The following is an 18,465-nucleotide window of genomic DNA, read 5'->3' as shown; positions in this document are numbered from 1 at the left end:
ACCTGGAGCAGAGAGAGGGAGTATACCCCCTGGGACTGCCCAAAGGCATAGCCAGACTTTTTTTCTGCCCAATGTCCTACTCCTGTAGGGGGCAGTATAACCCAATGGGTAAGATCAGGTCAGCTGTGTCCATGAATAAAAGAGAAAAGAGTTTGCTTCGCATTTCAGATCTGTGCGACCACAGAGGTGTATTGTGTAAACCAGGGCTCAAAATTTCAAGTCCTGAGCTACAAGCCAGGCCTCAAGAGTTACTTGCCACCAGTTGCCCTACCCTGCCCCTAAACACGCTCTCATAAATACGGTCTCATGAAAAGGACACTCCAAAAAGTTTTATGCAGAGGTTACAAAAATAAATATTACCAAAACTTTATCAGTGCCCATCAGGGCAGCATCTCAGTGCAGCTCATCAGTGCCCAACAATGCAGCCTCACCAATGTAGCTGAACAGTGCCCATCAATGCAGCCCCAATGCAATGCGGTGGGTGTTGGAATTGGAGGCATAAGAATGATTCAGACCCACACTTTCCTCCCAGCACACATATTGTTCAATTCCCCCATTCAATGCCTCCAAACCCCTCAAACACATGCACTGCTTCCAATCTCAGCACACTGTCATAGTTACCATTCTTCTGCAGCCACAGGGGTCAGGCATCTGCACACACCGAGGGTGGACCGAGGTTGTTTTTCAGGGGCTGGACTTGGTCCCTTAGTTCCAGTGAAGGGAACTCTTAAGGCTTAAGCATACCAAGACATTTTGGAAAATTTCATGCTCCCAACTTTGTGGGAACAGTTTGGGGATTGCCCCTTCCTGTTCCAACACCAGTGTACAAAGCAAGGTCCATAAAAGACATGGACGAGCAAGCTTGGGGTGGAGGAACTTGACTGGCCTGTATTGAGCCCTGACCTCAACCCGCTAGAGCACCTTAGGGATAAATTAGAACGGAGACTGCAAGCCAGGCCTTCTCATCCACATCAGTGCCTGACCTCATTAATGGGCTTCTGGAAGAATAGTTAATCATTCCCATGGACACACTCTTAGACCTTGTGGACAGTCTTCCCAGAGGAGCTGAAGCTGGTATAGCTGCAAAGGGTGAGCCAACTCAATATTGAATGCTACGGACTAAGACTGGGATGTCAAAGTTTGTGTGTGTGTAAAGGCAGGCTTCCCAATTCTTTTGGCAATATAGTGTATCTAAAATATATTCTACATTGTATTCTGGATCTTTCAAGTTGTCCTATATGGAGAAATGGGAAAAGGACCTGGGAGAAACGATGGAAGCAGAGGATCAGGCTAAACTTGCTCAGTACAATTCTAGATCATACATGAACAAGTCTTTGATGGAGCGAATCATAAGGTTTCCTAAGGTGGTATATGTGCCGGGGGGGTTGAAATCTCGTGTCCTGGGAGCCTCCTCATTGTGCTTCAGAGACTGTGGTCAGGGGGGGGAACGATATTTCACACATGGTGGACTCCCCCGAAAGTCAATCGGTTTTGGATTTGCATGTACAGTTTCAAATATTCCCTTACTCAGGTAAACTCAACCAAAACTCCACAACAAGCCCTTCTCGGAAGAGCGATGGAATGTAACCAGGACACCTAAAAAGGTTAATCTTTTACCTTTGTAGCAGCCAGAACCTCAATTGCAAGATCATGGAAATCTCCCATAATCTCAAAATGTCTTTTGAAGGCCAAGTTGACATGGATCATGATAAATGTTTGGTTGGCAATCCTACATGACAGGTTGGCCTTCGTAGAGAAAATCTTGGATCTTGGAAATTTCCTGTTCACCTCTTTTTTGGGTTTGGCTGGAAATTTCTTCCCCTTTTCTGAGGATCTGGTGAGGACCTCATCTAACCCAGAGCCGAACATGAGGGACCCCTCAAAGGGAAGACCACAGAGCTTGGATTTTGAGGTAATGTCCCCCTCCCATTCTTTTAGCCAGATAGCTCTTCTGGCAGAATTTATGAGTGCTCCTGTCTTGGCCGAGGCTACCACAGATCCGACCACAGCATCTGCTAGGTAGGCCACCGCCTTACCAATTACTGAAAGGGAATCTTGTACGTCCAGAGTCTTGGTCTGAGAAAAATGTTTACTCAGTCTGTCAACCCAAAAGAAAGCATTTCTTGCTACACAAGAAGCAGCCAATACAGGAGCCATAGCAGATGCATTGGCATCCCAAGCCTTCCTTAGCAAGGACTCCGCTTTGCGGTTCATGGCATCCTTAATGTTACCTGAATCCACAAAGGAGAGGTCTGACCTTTTAGTCACTTGAGCTAAAGGGGCATCCAGTCTTGGTTTTTTAAAGAATTTTTCTATTTCCTCCTCTTTAAAGGGAAACCTTTTCCAAGACCCTGCTTTATTTAACCTGTTCTCAGGTAGTTGCCATTGTTTAAGGATTAAATCCTTCAGGGAATGGTGGATAGGTAAGACTCTAGAAGGGCTTTTCCCTAGTCCTTTATAGAGCTTATCCTGTGCTTATCCTGTGCTGAGGTCTCTTTTGGCAAATCAGGTATCTCTTCTGAGGTATAAATACCCAGAAGGAGACCCTGCATGTTCTCCAAACCAAATAGGTTTTTAGATGGTTCTGCCTCATCTGGAGCATCTGAGTCCCTGTCCCCTTCACCTTCTGAGCAGGCTTGGGAATCTGAGCGGCTCTCCTCTGGTGATAACCTAATCTCTTCCCTAATTTGTGCTGAAGGGATACCTTGGGAAGATGGCAGAGGACCTGAAAGTCCTGTCTTAGGTAAAGAGCTTTCTGTTGAAGAGGTACCTTCCATTGAAGAAAGATCTTTTGGTTCTATAGTACTTGGGGTTCCTACTGAAGAGCGTACAGTTTTAATAGTGGTTAACATTTCCTCCTGTACTGTCTTAAGGAAATCTTTCATTAACCCTGAAGCTTCTTTCCCTGCCACCAGAAAAGCTTAGTGTAGGAACTGGATAACTTATCCCCGCAATTACCACATTGCCTGATAAAGTTGGGGTAGCAGTAGAGGTCTCATGTGAACCGCTCAGGGACTCTGGAAGACAGGATACAAAGCAACAAAGCAATATATATATCACTCTTCCAAAAAAAGAAATACATTTGAAAACCATTAGAAAGGACATAGCATGGTCCGACTAAGGTCGGGGGAAATGGGACAATTTCCAGGCAAATTTAAGTCGGTATGTATTGTATAAGTCGCGCTGAATTGAAAAAACAAACAAATAAATGTCCAACTGTTGAGGCTCCATTCACATGTAGGCGTTTTGGGGCGTTTTTGGGGCGTTTTTCTGCTCTAGGATCAGCTCTCAAAACGCCCAACAAGACAAATCCTATTCATTTCAATGGCCCCTGTTCACATCTGAGCGTTTTGAGGCTGTATACAAAACGCCCAACGCTCAAAAAAGTACATGAGCTTCTTTTTGGGCAGATTACAGGCGTTTTCCATTGATCTCTATTCAATCTAAAAACGCCTGCACAAAAATCGCGGTAAAAAACGCCGCAAAAATCGCGGTAAAAAACGCGCGAAAAACGCTACGCTCAGGTGTGAATGTAGCCTTAAAGTCCCAAGTGACTAGTGATGTATGAGAATCTTGTGCAGCTTCCAAAAGATCCCGTAGGAATTGTGCTTACCAGAACGACAATTTTAAATTGCAGAGTTCATATGATGAGATGAGTTCACGTGCCCAGGTGATCCAATGAAATTCTAGCACAAGGAACTCCCAATAAGATGGTCGTGTATCATGTGAAGGAAAAATAATAATCCATAGCGTGATACCGTACAAAAATGTCAATAATCAAACTGTGTAGGACTACAAATACTGTGAAATCCTTCACCAATTGTGCAGCCGCTTACCAAAAAAAACAAGTAAATGTGCGTGTAAATCATAATAAAGGAAGAAAAGACCGCCAAACGTAGAGCCTCTTACCAGATAGATCTGCAAACGTATATTCTATCCAAGTATAGAAAGGTGAACCACCACCAGACATAAAGGCCTCTTACCAGATGGAAATGGAAAGTCAGCAGAACATTGAATCCACATGCACCAATATCAGCAAGCCACCCAGGAGCGTATAAAGCCTCTTACCAGACCATAAGAAAAATGCTCGATAACACTTGATATATTCTCTTAATATATGGAGAGGTATCCTCAGGGACCCAATGGCAATCCAGGCAAATCACTGATAGATAGCACGATGTAACCACTTGCTGTGCCTAGGTGGCCTCTAGGACCCCCTAATGCCGCGAGCTGAGCCGCTGTGGTTCTCAGGGTAAATCGCCAGACCAGCCTGGCAGTGACAGGAGGAGGTATTCAGCCCAGTAATCTCTGCTCTACAGAATCACAAGATCCTCAGTGTAAATCCCTGGGATCAGGCAAGTCTCCTCCTCGTTGCAGCAAACTCTGCACTGACACAGTTGATTGCTGCTTGTACTGTCACTCTACACCTGTCTTAGGGACTTGCCTGATCCCAGGGATTTACACTGAGGATCTTGTGATTCTGTAGAGCAGAGATTACTGGGCTGAATACCTCCTCCTGTCGCTGCCAGGCTGGTCTGGCGATTTACCCTGAGAACCACAGCGGCTCAGCTCGCGGCATTAGGGGGTCCTAGAGGCCACCTAGGCACAGCAAGTGGTTACATCGTGCTATCTATCAGTGATTTGCCTGGATTGCCATTGGGTCCCTGAGGATACCTCTCCATATATTGGGAGAATATATCAAGTGTTATCGAGCATTTTTCTTATGGTCTGGTAAGAGGCTTTATACGCTCCTGGGTGGCTTGCTGATATTGGTGCATGTGGATTCAATGTTCTGCTGACTTTCCATTTCCATCTGGTAAGAGGCCTTTATGTCTGGTGGTGGTTCACCTTTCTATACTTGGATAGAATATACATTTGCAGATCTATCTGGTAAGAGGCTCTACGTTTGGTGGCGGTCTTTTCTTCCTTTATTATGATTTACACGCACATTTACTTGTTTTTTTGGTAAGCGGCTGCACAATTGGTGAAGGATTTCACAGTATTTGTAGTCCTACACAGTTTGATTATTGACATTTTTGTACGGTATCACGCTATGGATTATTATTATTTTTCCTTCACATGATACACGACCATCTTATTGGGAGTTCCTTGTGCTAGAATTTCATTGGATCACCTGGGCACGTGAACTCATCTCATCACATGAACTCTGCAAGTTAAAATTGTCGTTCTGGTAAGCACAATTCCTACGGGATCTTTTGGAAGCTGCACAAGATTCTCATACATCACTAGTCACTTGGGACTTTAAACAGTTGGACATTTATTTGTTTGTTTTTTCAATTCAGCGCGACTTATACAATACATAATTTTTAGGGGTGTGGTCACACTTGAAGTCGCAGCTCACTACCTGTCACCTTTAGCGCGGTTATAACCTCCTTTTTATCTGTAAAATTTAAGTCGGTACCAGCAGACTTTAAAGGGAACAACCCATAAAGGATACGTTGTCCGCACTTACCCGGTTCCGACCTGGGTTTCGCCACCGACACCTGGACCGGCCTCTCCTCCTCCTTCCCCGGAGGATGAGACGTGGAGGGCTTCATTTCCCCAGCAGTTGTCCGAGCTGTGACAGCCTTGGAGTCTGCTCTACCGCTAGGAAGCGGTTCCGGCGTCTCCTCCCTCTTCCTGTTTGTGCGCGCACGTCCTGACGATGCATCGGAAGTTCCGGCTTGAAGATTGAAGATGAGGCTTGAAACGCCCGTCCGGCGGGAAATTCAAAATCCTTTCGTAGAGGAGAGCTGCTGGTGCCGGAGAACAGGCCTGGAAGGACACCTCAGGTGACCGACGGCCTGTGTACCTGGGGGCGACTTGTGAGAAGCCTACGGAGGTGGCAGGTAGAGCTCAGCTCTTCAGAAGGCCCTTTGCTGAACCTGGCTCACAGGGGTACCGTTCGACTGAGAGTCTACAGGTCAGTGAACATAAACGTTTCGTTGCAGGAAGAAACACAATCTAAACTGAGGGCCAGAGGGAAGGGTGGGGCCGTTTAACAAATTGTAATTGATTGTGTTTCTGGTAGGGAGGAGCCTATCATCTCTCACTGTTTGGGCCGTCCTGGAAGGTGAGGAGAGAAATATATCTTTTGGATTCCTCAAGAGCGACCAAAAACTACATTTTGACAGTAGAGGGCGCACTTTTTTTCCGCTTTTATCTTGGTTTTCGATTTCTTTTCTCCTATTTCTTCATCTGTGTTTATTTTCTTCTTGGAATGTACTACATTGTACAAAAGCTGACAAAATGTTGCGCAGTGTGATATAGAACGTTTTTGTTCTGTACAGCAGGTGTGGTGCAAACAAATAAGCGACTCCTCCAGCAAGGGAGGTAGCCCTGCCCCTCTTTTTTTTTGGAGGTCAGAGATAAACCACGGTTAATATTTGTTGTAGATTTATACTTCTTCATAGTTGAGCCTCCTATGGAGGGACTGAGAGGATACTTAAATGGATTGTCTTATTTTATATAGGTATTCCTTGAAGCTAATTGTACTGCACTACAGAAGACTTTATGATCAGGAGATACTGTAATGCTTTGACTTTGTTTACTGTACTATTGTAAGACTGATTGTATCTGGAGACTGATATGCATCCTTTTCTGCCACGTGTTTTCAAGTTGGTTTTTGCACTTCTTTCAAATACTTAATAATAATTATTGGAAACAAAAATCACTGTCAACACAGTTCACCATGCCATCCAAAAATGCAAGGTAAAGCTCCATCATGCAAAGAAGAAGCCATATCTGAACATGATCTAGAAAACTCGCCGTCTTCTCTGGGCCAAAGCTCATTTAAAATGGTCTATTGCAAAGTGAAAAACTATTCTGTGGTCAGACCAATCAAAATTTCCATTTTTTTGGCAACCATGGGTGCCACATCCTCCGGACTAAAAAGGAGAGTGACTTTCCGGCTTGTTATCAGCACTCAAATGCCCGCATCTGTGCTGCATGAGGGCGCATTAGTACGTATGGAATGGACAGCTTGCATATCTGGAAAGGCACCACCAATGCTGAAAGATACAACCATGTTTTAGAGTAGCATATGCTCCCATCTAGATGTCTTTTTCAAGGAAGTCCTTGCATATTTCAGCAGGACAATGCTAAAACCACATACTACATCTATGACAATAGCATGGCTTCATAGTAGAAGAGTTGGGGTGCCTAACTGGCCTGCCTGCAGTCCTGACCTTTCACCAATAATATTTGGTGCATCTTGAAACGAAAAATACAGCAAAGACGACCCAGGACTATATCAGGCAAAAATGGGACCACATTTCTCTCCCGAAACTCCGGCAACTGGTCTCCCGAAACTCCGGCAACTGGTCTCCCGAAACTCCGGCAACTGGTCTCCTCAGTTTCCAGAGGTTTACAGAGTGTTCAAAGAAGAGGGAATGCTACACTATGGTAAACATGGCCCTGTCCCAATTTTGAGACGGGTGGCTGCCATCAATTTCAAAATTACCTTATTTTTTTCTTAAAATGGCACATTTTCTCAGTTAAAACATTTGATAGGTTTTCTATTGGTAATAAAATATGGAATTTTTGGAATTGGGTTGTACTTGCCAGGAGAGGGAGACACAGAACTATAGGCCAATCAGTTATTACTGCACTGTCATAACAGCTTGCTAATGGAAGGAGAGGAGAGAAGAGTGAGCAGAGTCATGACCTCATCTTGCTGCTGCTCCTTTACTGCTCAATAAATAGGCTGTGTGGGCGACCACACTGACCAAGCTCCCACACACACACATACACACGCACAGGGGTGCAGTCATCCCGCTGCACAGGTAGCGTGCTAGAATGTAAAACTGAGAGATGGACATGTGCAGCTCAGTGTCCATTCTACAGAGGATTGCAAACAGGCAGATAAGTGAATTTTATTGCACAAGAACAGCCTTCCTATTTGTAATTTTTATTTTAGTTCCACTTTAACGGCAATGAAAAAACCATTAGGTCAGACACCCAACAATCAAGTACAGGAAATATAAGTAAAGAATATTCCATAATTTCCACTTACAGCCAGCAGGTAGAAAGCGCCAAACAAGAATAGCAGTCTATTTAGCTTTTAAAAAAGACAAATCACAATATATTTTGCTCTGAAACAGGCCTGGAGAGCAGCGAGATCAGATACAGGACAGAGGCTACCATTGCTGCCTGGAGGTCACTTGCTTTAGTCATTTAAGATGCTGACTTGGAACAAGTATGCAGATCAGGAGAGTCAGAATTCAATCAGAATATTTGATCTGCATGCTTGCTCTAAGAAATGTCTGAAGCCACTCGTTCACCATGATAGCCAAGGAGCTAGAAATTCCAGTAGAAGGGACCAGCAATAGCAGCGTTCACACATCTCACTAAAGGCTTTTTTGAATGCATATGGACCAACGGGATCTGCGTAGGAAACGTGCTGATCCAATATATATTTACAGTAGCTTGCAATTCATACAGTCCTGTAAATAAGGCCAAGTCAGACCTCTTAACAATACAGGAAAGGTGAATGACATACAAAGAACGCTTACCCGCTTCACAATCTTCTCTTTCAAAAACGGCCTCAATATCGCAAAAATCCCTTTGAATATTCTTGGTTCGTTGATGACATTGACGGCTTTTATTCTGATCGGAAACCCATCCTGAGTGAAAGAGATAATAAAATGAAATATGCTTATATTCATCAGAAAATTCTGCGCGATCATGCAGAAATAATATTGTGCAAAAATGTCCAAAGATGAGGTACCCCGGTGACGACGTCTCTTGTGACGAAACGTACATTGGGCGGAGGAAGCAGTGGTGACGTCAACACGCCCGCTAGGGTGCCGGACGATTTTGTACACGAATGCTTGTGGTTATTTCAGATGTGTAAGTAGATGTCTTTTATTAAATAAATGTTTTTAACGGATTTTAACGGATTGCACAATGAGGATCTCTTCCATCTCTTTTCACTTACCATGCCCTATTTGAATGCCCAGGCGTACTTTATGGTGCAGTGCCATTTGGCGAGGGATACTGCAGAGCGCATCCAAGGCAATTGAATATTGTATGGGCTTTCCTGCTGGGAGATACTTCCTACTTCCACAGTGTGGGGTACTCACTAAGAGCAAGGTCATACCTATACAGGGTTTCACCTTCTGGTAAGAGGCCAGTTTTATTTGCCTTGGAATGGAGCACGTTTTGGTGGTCACTTACAGCACCAGCATTCTGAATTTGCACTATTTGATCACTATATTTCAAATAAATATTCCTGGGTATTATATACCTCATCTTTGGACTTCGCACAATATTATTTCTGCATGATTGCATGGAATGTCTGATGAATATATTCATTTTTTTTAATTATCACTTCAGATAATGGTGTTAGACACTTTATGTATTGCGATATTTTTTTTTTTATGAATTTATAATAATCTTTTTTTCATTTGACGACAGCCCAACAACTTTTCCTTTTTCCATTTATTGATATGTGCAATATGTTTAAGTGCAGCTATCAATACTCTTATTACACTGAGCGCAGATACTATCCATTAGAGCAGTGATGGCGAACCTTGGCACCCCAGATGTTTTGGAACTACATTTCCCACGATGCTCTGTAGTGTAGTGGAGCATCATGGGAAATGTAGTTTCAAAACATCTGGGGTGCCCAGGTTCTCCATCACTGAATTAGAGTGACATCACATTTCCTAAGTCCTTTATGTACTTGAAGTGCAAACTGCTTACACAAGACACCCAATGCCACTGGCCCAATATAAAAAGTGCATCTCTGATCGAAAAAAATAGTTTGCGTGGCCATAAGAAAACCTGCAATTCAGTGAGGAAAGAAAAGTATTACTGCCAGCTAATTTCTTTTCATACCTGCAGAATCCCAATCACTTTTTTGGCTATAAAGGGTCCAAAATGGGAAGCCTGAGACAAGCCCACCCCTCCGTAATCGGCCAGGATGACAATTCCGTTCACTTGTGTTTCTTCCGACTCGATCAGTTTCTCCAGGGACAGGTACATGGCACGTACGTTTTCTGTGATTGAATAGTCCCGGGGGTTCCATCGGCCTGATGGCAAGAAAATGGCAAGAAAATTAAACAAAAGAAAAGAATGATAAGAACTGTGAAGAGCTGAGAAATGGAATAAAAGGGAATGATCTACAGTACTGTGCAAATGTTTTAGGCAGGTGTGAAGAAATGCTGTAAAATAAGAATACATTATATATATATATTTTTTTATTACAAAAATATATTTTTTGTTTATTATTTTGATCAGTTTACAAAACGGAAAATAAGCGAGAAGATGAAAAATGTAAATCAAATCAATATTTGGTGTTACTACCCTTTGGCTTCAAACCAAAATCGATTCTTACACTTGCACAAAATCAGGGATTTTGTAGGATTAGAGTCAGGTGTACGATTAATCATTAAATCAACAGCATGGTTGCTACACGCAGTAAGGTGGCCAGGATATCTGGACTTAGTTTACCTTTTTATTTTTCCTGAAAAAGGTGAATTTACCCTTTAATCTGGTAGTGACCCGAATGGCAGGGAGAGCAGATTGCAAGGATTGCCAATCCCATTGCGGTTTTCCTAGCAGCTGGAGTAAATTGATCATAACCGATGCACTCTATTAAATTAAAACTTAACTTAATCACCTACTGGCTGACTATAATGCTCCATAGATGAGTAGTCTCCATCATCACTCTTGAGAAGTGGTCACATTTATTTAGCACATTTTATTGGAACTTTAACCCACAATCTCAGGACTGAAAAGAGGAATTGAGATAATACTATGGGTGGACGTCATAGGACGTCCGTAAACTTTGCGGGGGTATACCGGGATGATGCCTCTAGCTAGAGGCATCATCCCGGTACCGTGGTTTAAAGCGGACGGTTGGCTTTCCGTCGGTACCGACCGATGCGGCTCGGGAGCCGCTCGATCGTTACCGGAGGGGGCAGGAGGGGACGACCCCCCCTCCCGCGGCTTTTACCGGGGCTCCTGTCCCACTGGGAGCCCCGAGCACCCAGCCGGCGCGTCCGCCGGCTGGATGGAGTCCCGATCAATGCCGGAAACTGCTTCGATCGGGTCTCCGATGACGTAACCCGGAGGCGGCGTCCATGACGTCACTTCCGGGTTAGTGTGCTGCAAAAGGCGGCAAATTTGAAAAACGGCTGTATGCAAAAACGCCGGTTTCGGCGTTTTGCATACAGGGAAGTGTAGTGGAGGGGTCTAGGGTCTTTTAGACCCTCGATCCCTCCATAAAGTGTACCTGTCACTGCATATTGGTGTCACAAGGGATGTTTACATTGCTTGTGACAGCAATAAAAGTGATCAGATTTTTTTTTTTTTTTTTTTAAAACTGTAATAGAGTAAAAAAAAAAAAAAATAAAATAAATGGGAAAAAAAATAAAATTTAGCCGCCCCCGTCACCGTTAGCTCGCGCACAAAAAAAAACGTATACGGAAGTCGAGCCGCAAATGAAATCGCTGTTCAAACCACACATGTGAGGTATCGCTGCGATCGCCAGAGCGTGAGCAATAATTTAAAAAAAAAGAGCTACACTCCAACTCTAAACTGGTAACTGTTAAATAAATTTAAAGTGTCGCCTATTGAGATCTCTATTGACCGTAGTTTGTCGCCATCCCACAGGGGGGGGGGGGGCGCAATTTTAAACCGTAACATGTTGGGTATCTATTTACTCGGCGTGACATGATCTTTCACAATATACAAAAAAATGGGCTAACTTTACTGTTTAGTATTTTTTAACCACTCTGCAACCGCTCACAGTAATACTACTGCGGCAGAGTGGTTCGTTATCGTCCAGCCACGTAGTATTAACGTGACTGGACACTCCCCCTTCTGGGCGGCGCTTGCGCGCCGCCGGAGGCTCGCTCCCGCTGTTTTCATTCACAGCGGGAGTCGGGCCAGGGGAGGAGCAGCGGCGATCGCCGCTGCTCTTACCCGATCGTCGGGGATCGAGTCTGGAGATCCGCCCGCTGTGTGTAAACACAGCGGGCGGATCTCCATAGTGACAGGGAGTGACAGATCGGACTGTTCAGCATAGCTGGACATCCGATCTGTCCATGAATCACTCAGTCACCTCCCCCCCTACACGTCAGTAAGCACCAGGCATACATTAACCCCTCCCTCTCCAATAAAATTAACCCCTTCCCTGCCAGTGTCATTTTTACAGTAACAGTGCATATATATAGCACTGATTACTGCAGTAATGTCACTGGTACCCCCAAAAGTGTCAAAAATGTCAGTCAGGGGTCCGGTCTGTCCGCCGCAATGTCGCAGTCCCGCAAAAAAATCGCAGATCGCCGCCATTACGCGTTAAAAAAAAAAACACCAAAAATGACAGAAATCTTTCCCTTTGTTAGTAAACGCAATAACTTTTGCGCAAACCAATCAAAATACGCTTATTGCGATTTTTTTTACCAAACATATGAAGCATAAATCAAATTGGCCAAAATTTTTTAAAAAAATTGGTTTTTACATCTTTTTTGGGGGGAATTTCATATAAAAAAAATGTTAAAAATATTGTTATTTTTTCAAAATAAACGCTCTTTTTTTGTTTATAGCGCAAAAAGTAAAAATCGCACAGGTGATCAAATACCACCAAAAGAAAGCTCTGTTTGTGGGAAAAAAAGGACGTAAATTTCGTTTGGGTACGGCGTCGCACGACCGCGCAATTGTCAGTTGAAGTCGCACAGCGCCGAATCGCAAAAAGTGGCCTGGACGGAAGACAGCAAAATCCTCCGGTGGTAAAGTGGTTAAATGCAGTGAAATGTGATTTTTCAAAATTTTTCCCAAAAAAATGGCGTTTTAAAGACCGCTGCGCAAATACCGCGTGACAAAAAATATTGCAATGATCGCCATTTTATTCTCCAGAGTCTTTGCTAAATATATATATATATATATATATATATATATATATATATATATATATATATATATATATAATGTTTGGGGGTTCCAAGTAGTTTTCTAGGAAAAAATACTGATTTTAACTTGTAAACAAAAAGTGTCCGAAATAGGCCTGGTGGGTAAGCGGTTAAATAAGGGTTTTTTTTGTTTTTTTTTTCCCCCTGGGAGGTAGGGGAGGGATATCAGTAAGGAGAGGGTATATAATATAAATATGTTATTTCTTTTTTTTCTTAATGGATTCTGTTGTAAAATTATTTGAAAATCAATAGAAAAAAATAATAGAACTAGATTATATTTATATATATATATATATATATATATATATATATATATATATATATATATATATATATATATATATATATATATATAAATAAAAATCTCTTGAGAAGTGGGACTCAATTTAATTTATGTATTTTTTAAAAGATGGTTAAATATTTTTTTTCCAAAAATGTTGCTGCCAATGGTCAGTTTGGGAATTTAAATGTGCTAATTCTTTCATAAAGCATACATTTTTCCCTACTCTACATTTAGCAAACTAAACCTGAGTCCCTAAAGCCCAAATTAAGTCCTTCAAATAGAGATTTAGTTACATAGTCCTTGTACTAACAACCTCTATTTACTAAGCGTTCCCTCTACTTTCCTGTGACAGCTGTTGGTTTGTGTGTCTAAATAAAACTGAACAATCCAACAGGCACTAAGTGTGACCACACTGCAAAGTGCAAAGTGCACTTTGTAAACTAATGAACTTGGATAGACACGCCCTCTCTGTTCCTCTGCAATACAGTGTAAGGGGTGTGGCTGTTACTCCGCTCTGCCAGAACAGAGCACTTGAGTGTGAGAGCAGAAAGTTAATTTTCACTAGTATTTGAGAATTTTAAGGCCAGAGTATTTTAATAGAGTACTTTAAGGCCTTTTTAAGCATTATAGAATTATAAAAAATAAAAAACTGGGCTATAGGTTCCAACCAGTGACTATACATACATACATATAGTAATTATGTCTCTTACCTGGGCGAATGCAGACAATGCGCCTCCCCTCCATGTCGCTTTGAGGCAGGACTGTCATAAAGCCAGAGTCCAGCACCGGCTTTACCGCAGACGGTTTCAGGTTCGTAAAAAGCTCAGGCCAGCCTTTCCGGCAGCTATAATAGTTGACCAGGAGCTGCAGGGCCCGATCATAGTCAAACTTGCGGGCCCTGAGGAAGCGGAGGAGGAAGGCATCATCCACTCTGGTCCTGAGGTTTGGATAGTCCTTCCATATCATGTCCCGGAGAGCCTGGACGTCACGTAGTCTCCATTCCGGCTTTTCCTGAAGCTCTTCCCTGGCCTTCTGGATGAGTTCAGGAGTCAGAGAGCACACGTAGTTCTCCTGGAGGGTGGAGTCGACCTCTAATGAGGTGGACAAAGAGGAACTTCCTAGTGAGGTCTCATTGTCTTGTGCCATTGAATAAGAGGCCACTGTCAAAGATGAGAAGGGCTGGTCAGTCTTCCACAAGAACAAACAGAAAACAAAGCTCACCACACAGATACATTCATTCAACTCCAACCACAATAGACATCATTTACCTTTCAGTCCAAACTCAGACAAAAACTTTTTTTATCTTTGGAAAAAGTAGGGAAGGACTGGGTCATCGGTCAACTTTTTACTGTTATCTAGGTTTCCATATTAAAGATTTAGTCTCCTTTCCTGCCTATCTGACAGATGCCAGAAAGAACAGCAAGAACAGCAAGTCAGTGTCAGGCAGAGCAGCAAGTCAGGGAAAACCTCACAAATTCCTCTCTACTTGATGGGCATCAGGCAGAGAAGGGCCCATCAGGCAGAGAAGGGCCCATCAGGCAGAGAAGGAAGTCAGGGAAAACATCCCCCCTTCCTCTCTACTTGATGGGTGTCAGGCAGAGCAGGAAGTCAGGGAAAACATCCCCACTTCCTCTCCATTTGATTGGTGTCAGGCAGAGCAGGAAGTCAGGGATAACATCCCAAATTCCTCTCTCTACTTGGGTGACAGGCAGAGCAGGAAGTCAGTGAAAACCTCCCCACTTCCTCTCTATTTGGTGCATGACAGGCAGAGCAGGAAGTCAGGGCAAACCTCCCCACTTCCTCTCTACTTGATGGGTGTCAGGCAGAGCAGGAAGTCAGGGAAAACCTCCCCACTTCCTCTCTATTTTCCTGTCCTGCCTGACACCCATCAAGTAGAGAGGAATTTGGGAGGTTTTCCCTATTTGATGGGTGTCAGGCAGAGCAGGAAGTCAGGGAAAACCTCCCCCTTCCTCTCTACTGAATGGGTGTCAGGCAGAGCAGGAAGTCAGGGAAAACCTCCCCCTTCCTCTCTACTTAATGGGTGTCAGGCAGAGCAGGAAGTCAGGGAAAACCTCCCCCTTCCTCTCTACTTAATGGGTGTCAGGCAGAGCAGGAAATCAGGGAAAACCTCCCCCTTCCTCTCTACTTAATGGGTGTCAGGCAGAGCAGGAAGTCAGGGAAAACCTCCCCCTTCCCCTCTACTTAATGGGTGTCAGGCAGAGCAGGAAGTCAGGGTAAACCTCACAAATTCCCCTCTACTTGATGGGTGTCAGGCAGAGCAGGAAGTCAGGGAAAACCTCCCCACTTCCTCTCTATTTGGTGCGTGACAGGCAGAGCAGGAAGTCAGGGAAAACCTCCCCACTTCCTCTCTATTTTCCTGTCCTGCCTGACACCCATCAAATAGAGAGGAATTTGGGAGGTTTTCCCTGACTTCCTGCTCTGCCTGACACCCATCAAATAGAGAGGAAGTGGGGAGGTTTTCCCTATTTGATGGGTGTCAGGCAGAGCAGGAAGTCAGGGAAAACCTCCCAAATTCCTCTCTATTTGATGGGTGTTAGGCAGAGCAGGAAGTCAGGGAAAACCTCCAAAATTCCTCTCTATTTGATGGGTGTTAGGCAGAGCAGGAAGTCAGGGAATTTCCACCCCACTTTCTCTCTACTCGATGACTGTAAGGCAAAACAGGAGGTCAGGGGAGACCTCCCCACTTCCTGGCAATTTAATAAGTGTCAGACAGAACAGGAAGTAAGAAGAAATCCCTACAGAAAACAAAAAAACAAAAACACACAACACATAGAAAACAGGAGACCTGAAGGTGTGTAGGGATGGCTGAAAGTGGTCATTTTAATCATCTAACTGTCCACCATTTTGTATGAATTGCAGACATTTTAAAGTCTGATTATATTATGCTTAAAAAAGCAATTTCTGCATATATAGAAATCTGCATACAACTCAGCACTGTGTGACAACCCGCAAGCATCTACGGGGGGGGGGGGGCTGCTCAATGAACCCCACGCCCTCGGGACTTATTTCCAGAAAAACAGAACTGACATTTGCAAACTTTAACTCTGAATCACGTTAATGCTTGATCTTAATCTTGCTGTAAAAAAGGTATAAAAAGAGCTAAGGGGTGGAGTCTCTTTGGTGGTCTTCAGGCTGGAAAGCGGACACAGGTGTGTACAGTCTGTGACAAATAATTGGATTTGAAACTACCCAAAGATGTTGGTTGCTGCTGTTTTTTGTGGGCCTCTAAACAAAGGAAAGATCTTACCGATTCTCACAGCCAACAACCCTTCCTTCAGACACATACAAATGAAAACCCAATCTGCCGATAGACAAGTTGTTGGTTGTCAAATCTGAGTCGGCAACCACTACCCTGATCAAGATACTCTGGGCAATATGCAGCATGCTGAAAACCTCCAAGGAGAGCTGAACTTGTCCGGCCATCGGGTGCAGAAACTGGAGGGCGTCCATTAGGAGGAGGTCCATTAGTGTGTTTTTTTCTTTTTTAGTTTAAATAGTGTTTGAAAGAAAACCTGGCAGGATTTATTACTATCTGTGTCTGCACTGAGATGATTCATCCTCACTTCCTGTGCAATGGCTGTGATCAGTCAGGTGAGGAAGGCAATCCATAATTTTTTTAGATGTCACCAGTGTAGGAGACAAGGGCAAATCTTCCTATGGGACAAGGCCGGTGCTACCGCTAGGCAAACTAGGCAGCCGCCTAGGGTGCAGTCATGGCTCTCTACTCTCCACTGGCTTCCCTACACAGGGCTCCATTCACAAATCGGTATAATGCGGTATTTTAGTAGTGAAGCCTTGCGTTGTTATTTAATCGCAGGTGGCCGCTGGCATCCTTAGCAAAAAGTAACGGTCATGGATGTTAAAGCAGGGGCAGTCACCGTGTCCTTAGCAGCCGATGAGTCATCAGCTGTCAATGATGTTTTCCGCTGACAGCTGAATGTAAAGAAAAGAATTGCCAGAGTTAAAAAAATTACGGAAAAAAAATGGCGTGCCTCCCCAATCCATACTAGGCCCTTTGAGTCTGGTGAAAAAAGTAGCTAGTCTTGCTTAGGGCATAAAATAATCTAGCACTGGCCCTGCAATGGGGGCAAGAGGGGCATTCTTGTCACTAAAGGAAGATGTCCCTTTGCATCCTGTTGGGTGTCTGGGACAGGAAATGAGGGGAATCTCTCCAATGGCAAAGAGGTTGTGTATATATATATATATATATATATATATATATATATATATATATATATATATATATAAATTTTTTGTACATTTTTTTGTACATTTTTTTTTTTTTTTAAAGCTGACCTCCAATCAAAAGTGTTATATATATATATATATATATATATATATATATATATATATATATATATATATATATATATAACACTTTTGATTGGAGGTCAGCTTTAAAAAAAAAAAAAAATGTACAAAAAAATGTACAAAAAATTTATATATATATATATATATATATATATATATATATATATATATATATATATATATATATATATATATAACACTTTTGATTGGAGGTCAGCTTTAAAAAAAAAAAAAATGTACAAAAAAATGTACAAAAAATTTATATATATATATATATATATATATATATATATATATATATATATATATATATATATATATATATATATATATATATATATATATATATATATATATATATATAACACTTTTGATTGGAGGTCAGCTTTAAAAAAAAAAAAAAAATGTACAAAAAAATGTACAAAAAAAAAAAAAAAAACTACATTTTTGTAACAGATCCTGTAATGCATATGGCCCACGTGGTTCTAAGCATGTCACTGGGATTATACAATAACGAGCCAAAGCGGATGGGTGCAAACACCAAAAATCACAGCTGCCAGGGCTAAAAAATAAAATTAAAAAAAAGGGACAGCCTTGTGCTGGGGCATCAACAAATCGTAACAATGACTGTGTACAGAGATGGTAGGGATGAGAGGAGAATATCTGAATGGATCATCCTGGGTGTTGGTAAAACTTCTTGCTTCCACAGATCAAAATCTGACTGTCTAGGCCCGCAGGGATCCTCAAACTACGGCCATCCAGCTGTTGCGGAACTACACATCCCATGAGGCATTGTAAGACTCTGACCTTCACAGACAGGACTAGGCATGATGGGAATTGTAGTTCCTGAACAACTGGAGGGCCATAGTTTGAAGACCCTTTGTTTAGGGCCAACAAATCTCAACCTAAATAATATCTTCCACCTCACACACC

The 18,465-nt window shown here is 42.8% G+C and overlaps 1 protein-coding gene across 1 annotated transcript in view; it reads right to left on the bottom strand.

The window, feature by feature from the left end:
• The window catches only part of TTPAL (alpha tocopherol transfer protein like), a 50,922-nt gene that overhangs the window by 6,223 nt on the left and 26,234 nt on the right, over positions 1–18,465 (bottom strand). Inside the window, exons 2-4 of the mRNA XM_082272622.1 lie at positions 13,911–14,360; positions 9,841–10,034; positions 8,514–8,624 (exon numbers count right to left, since the gene is read on the bottom strand). Of these exons, the coding sequence (XP_082128748.1) occupies positions 8,514–8,624; positions 9,841–10,034; positions 13,911–14,346 (741 nt within the window). The 5' untranslated portion in view covers positions 14,347–14,360. The remainder of the gene's footprint in view (positions 1–8,513; positions 8,625–9,840; positions 10,035–13,910; positions 14,361–18,465) is intronic.

The sequence above is a fragment of the Pelophylax lessonae genome, assembly GCF_965119305.1.
Source record: "Pelophylax lessonae genome assembly, chromosome: 11".
Lineage (NCBI taxonomy): Eukaryota > Metazoa > Chordata > Amphibia > Anura > Ranidae > Pelophylax > Pelophylax lessonae.
This window is presented reverse-complemented; position numbering and strand designations above follow the sequence as displayed.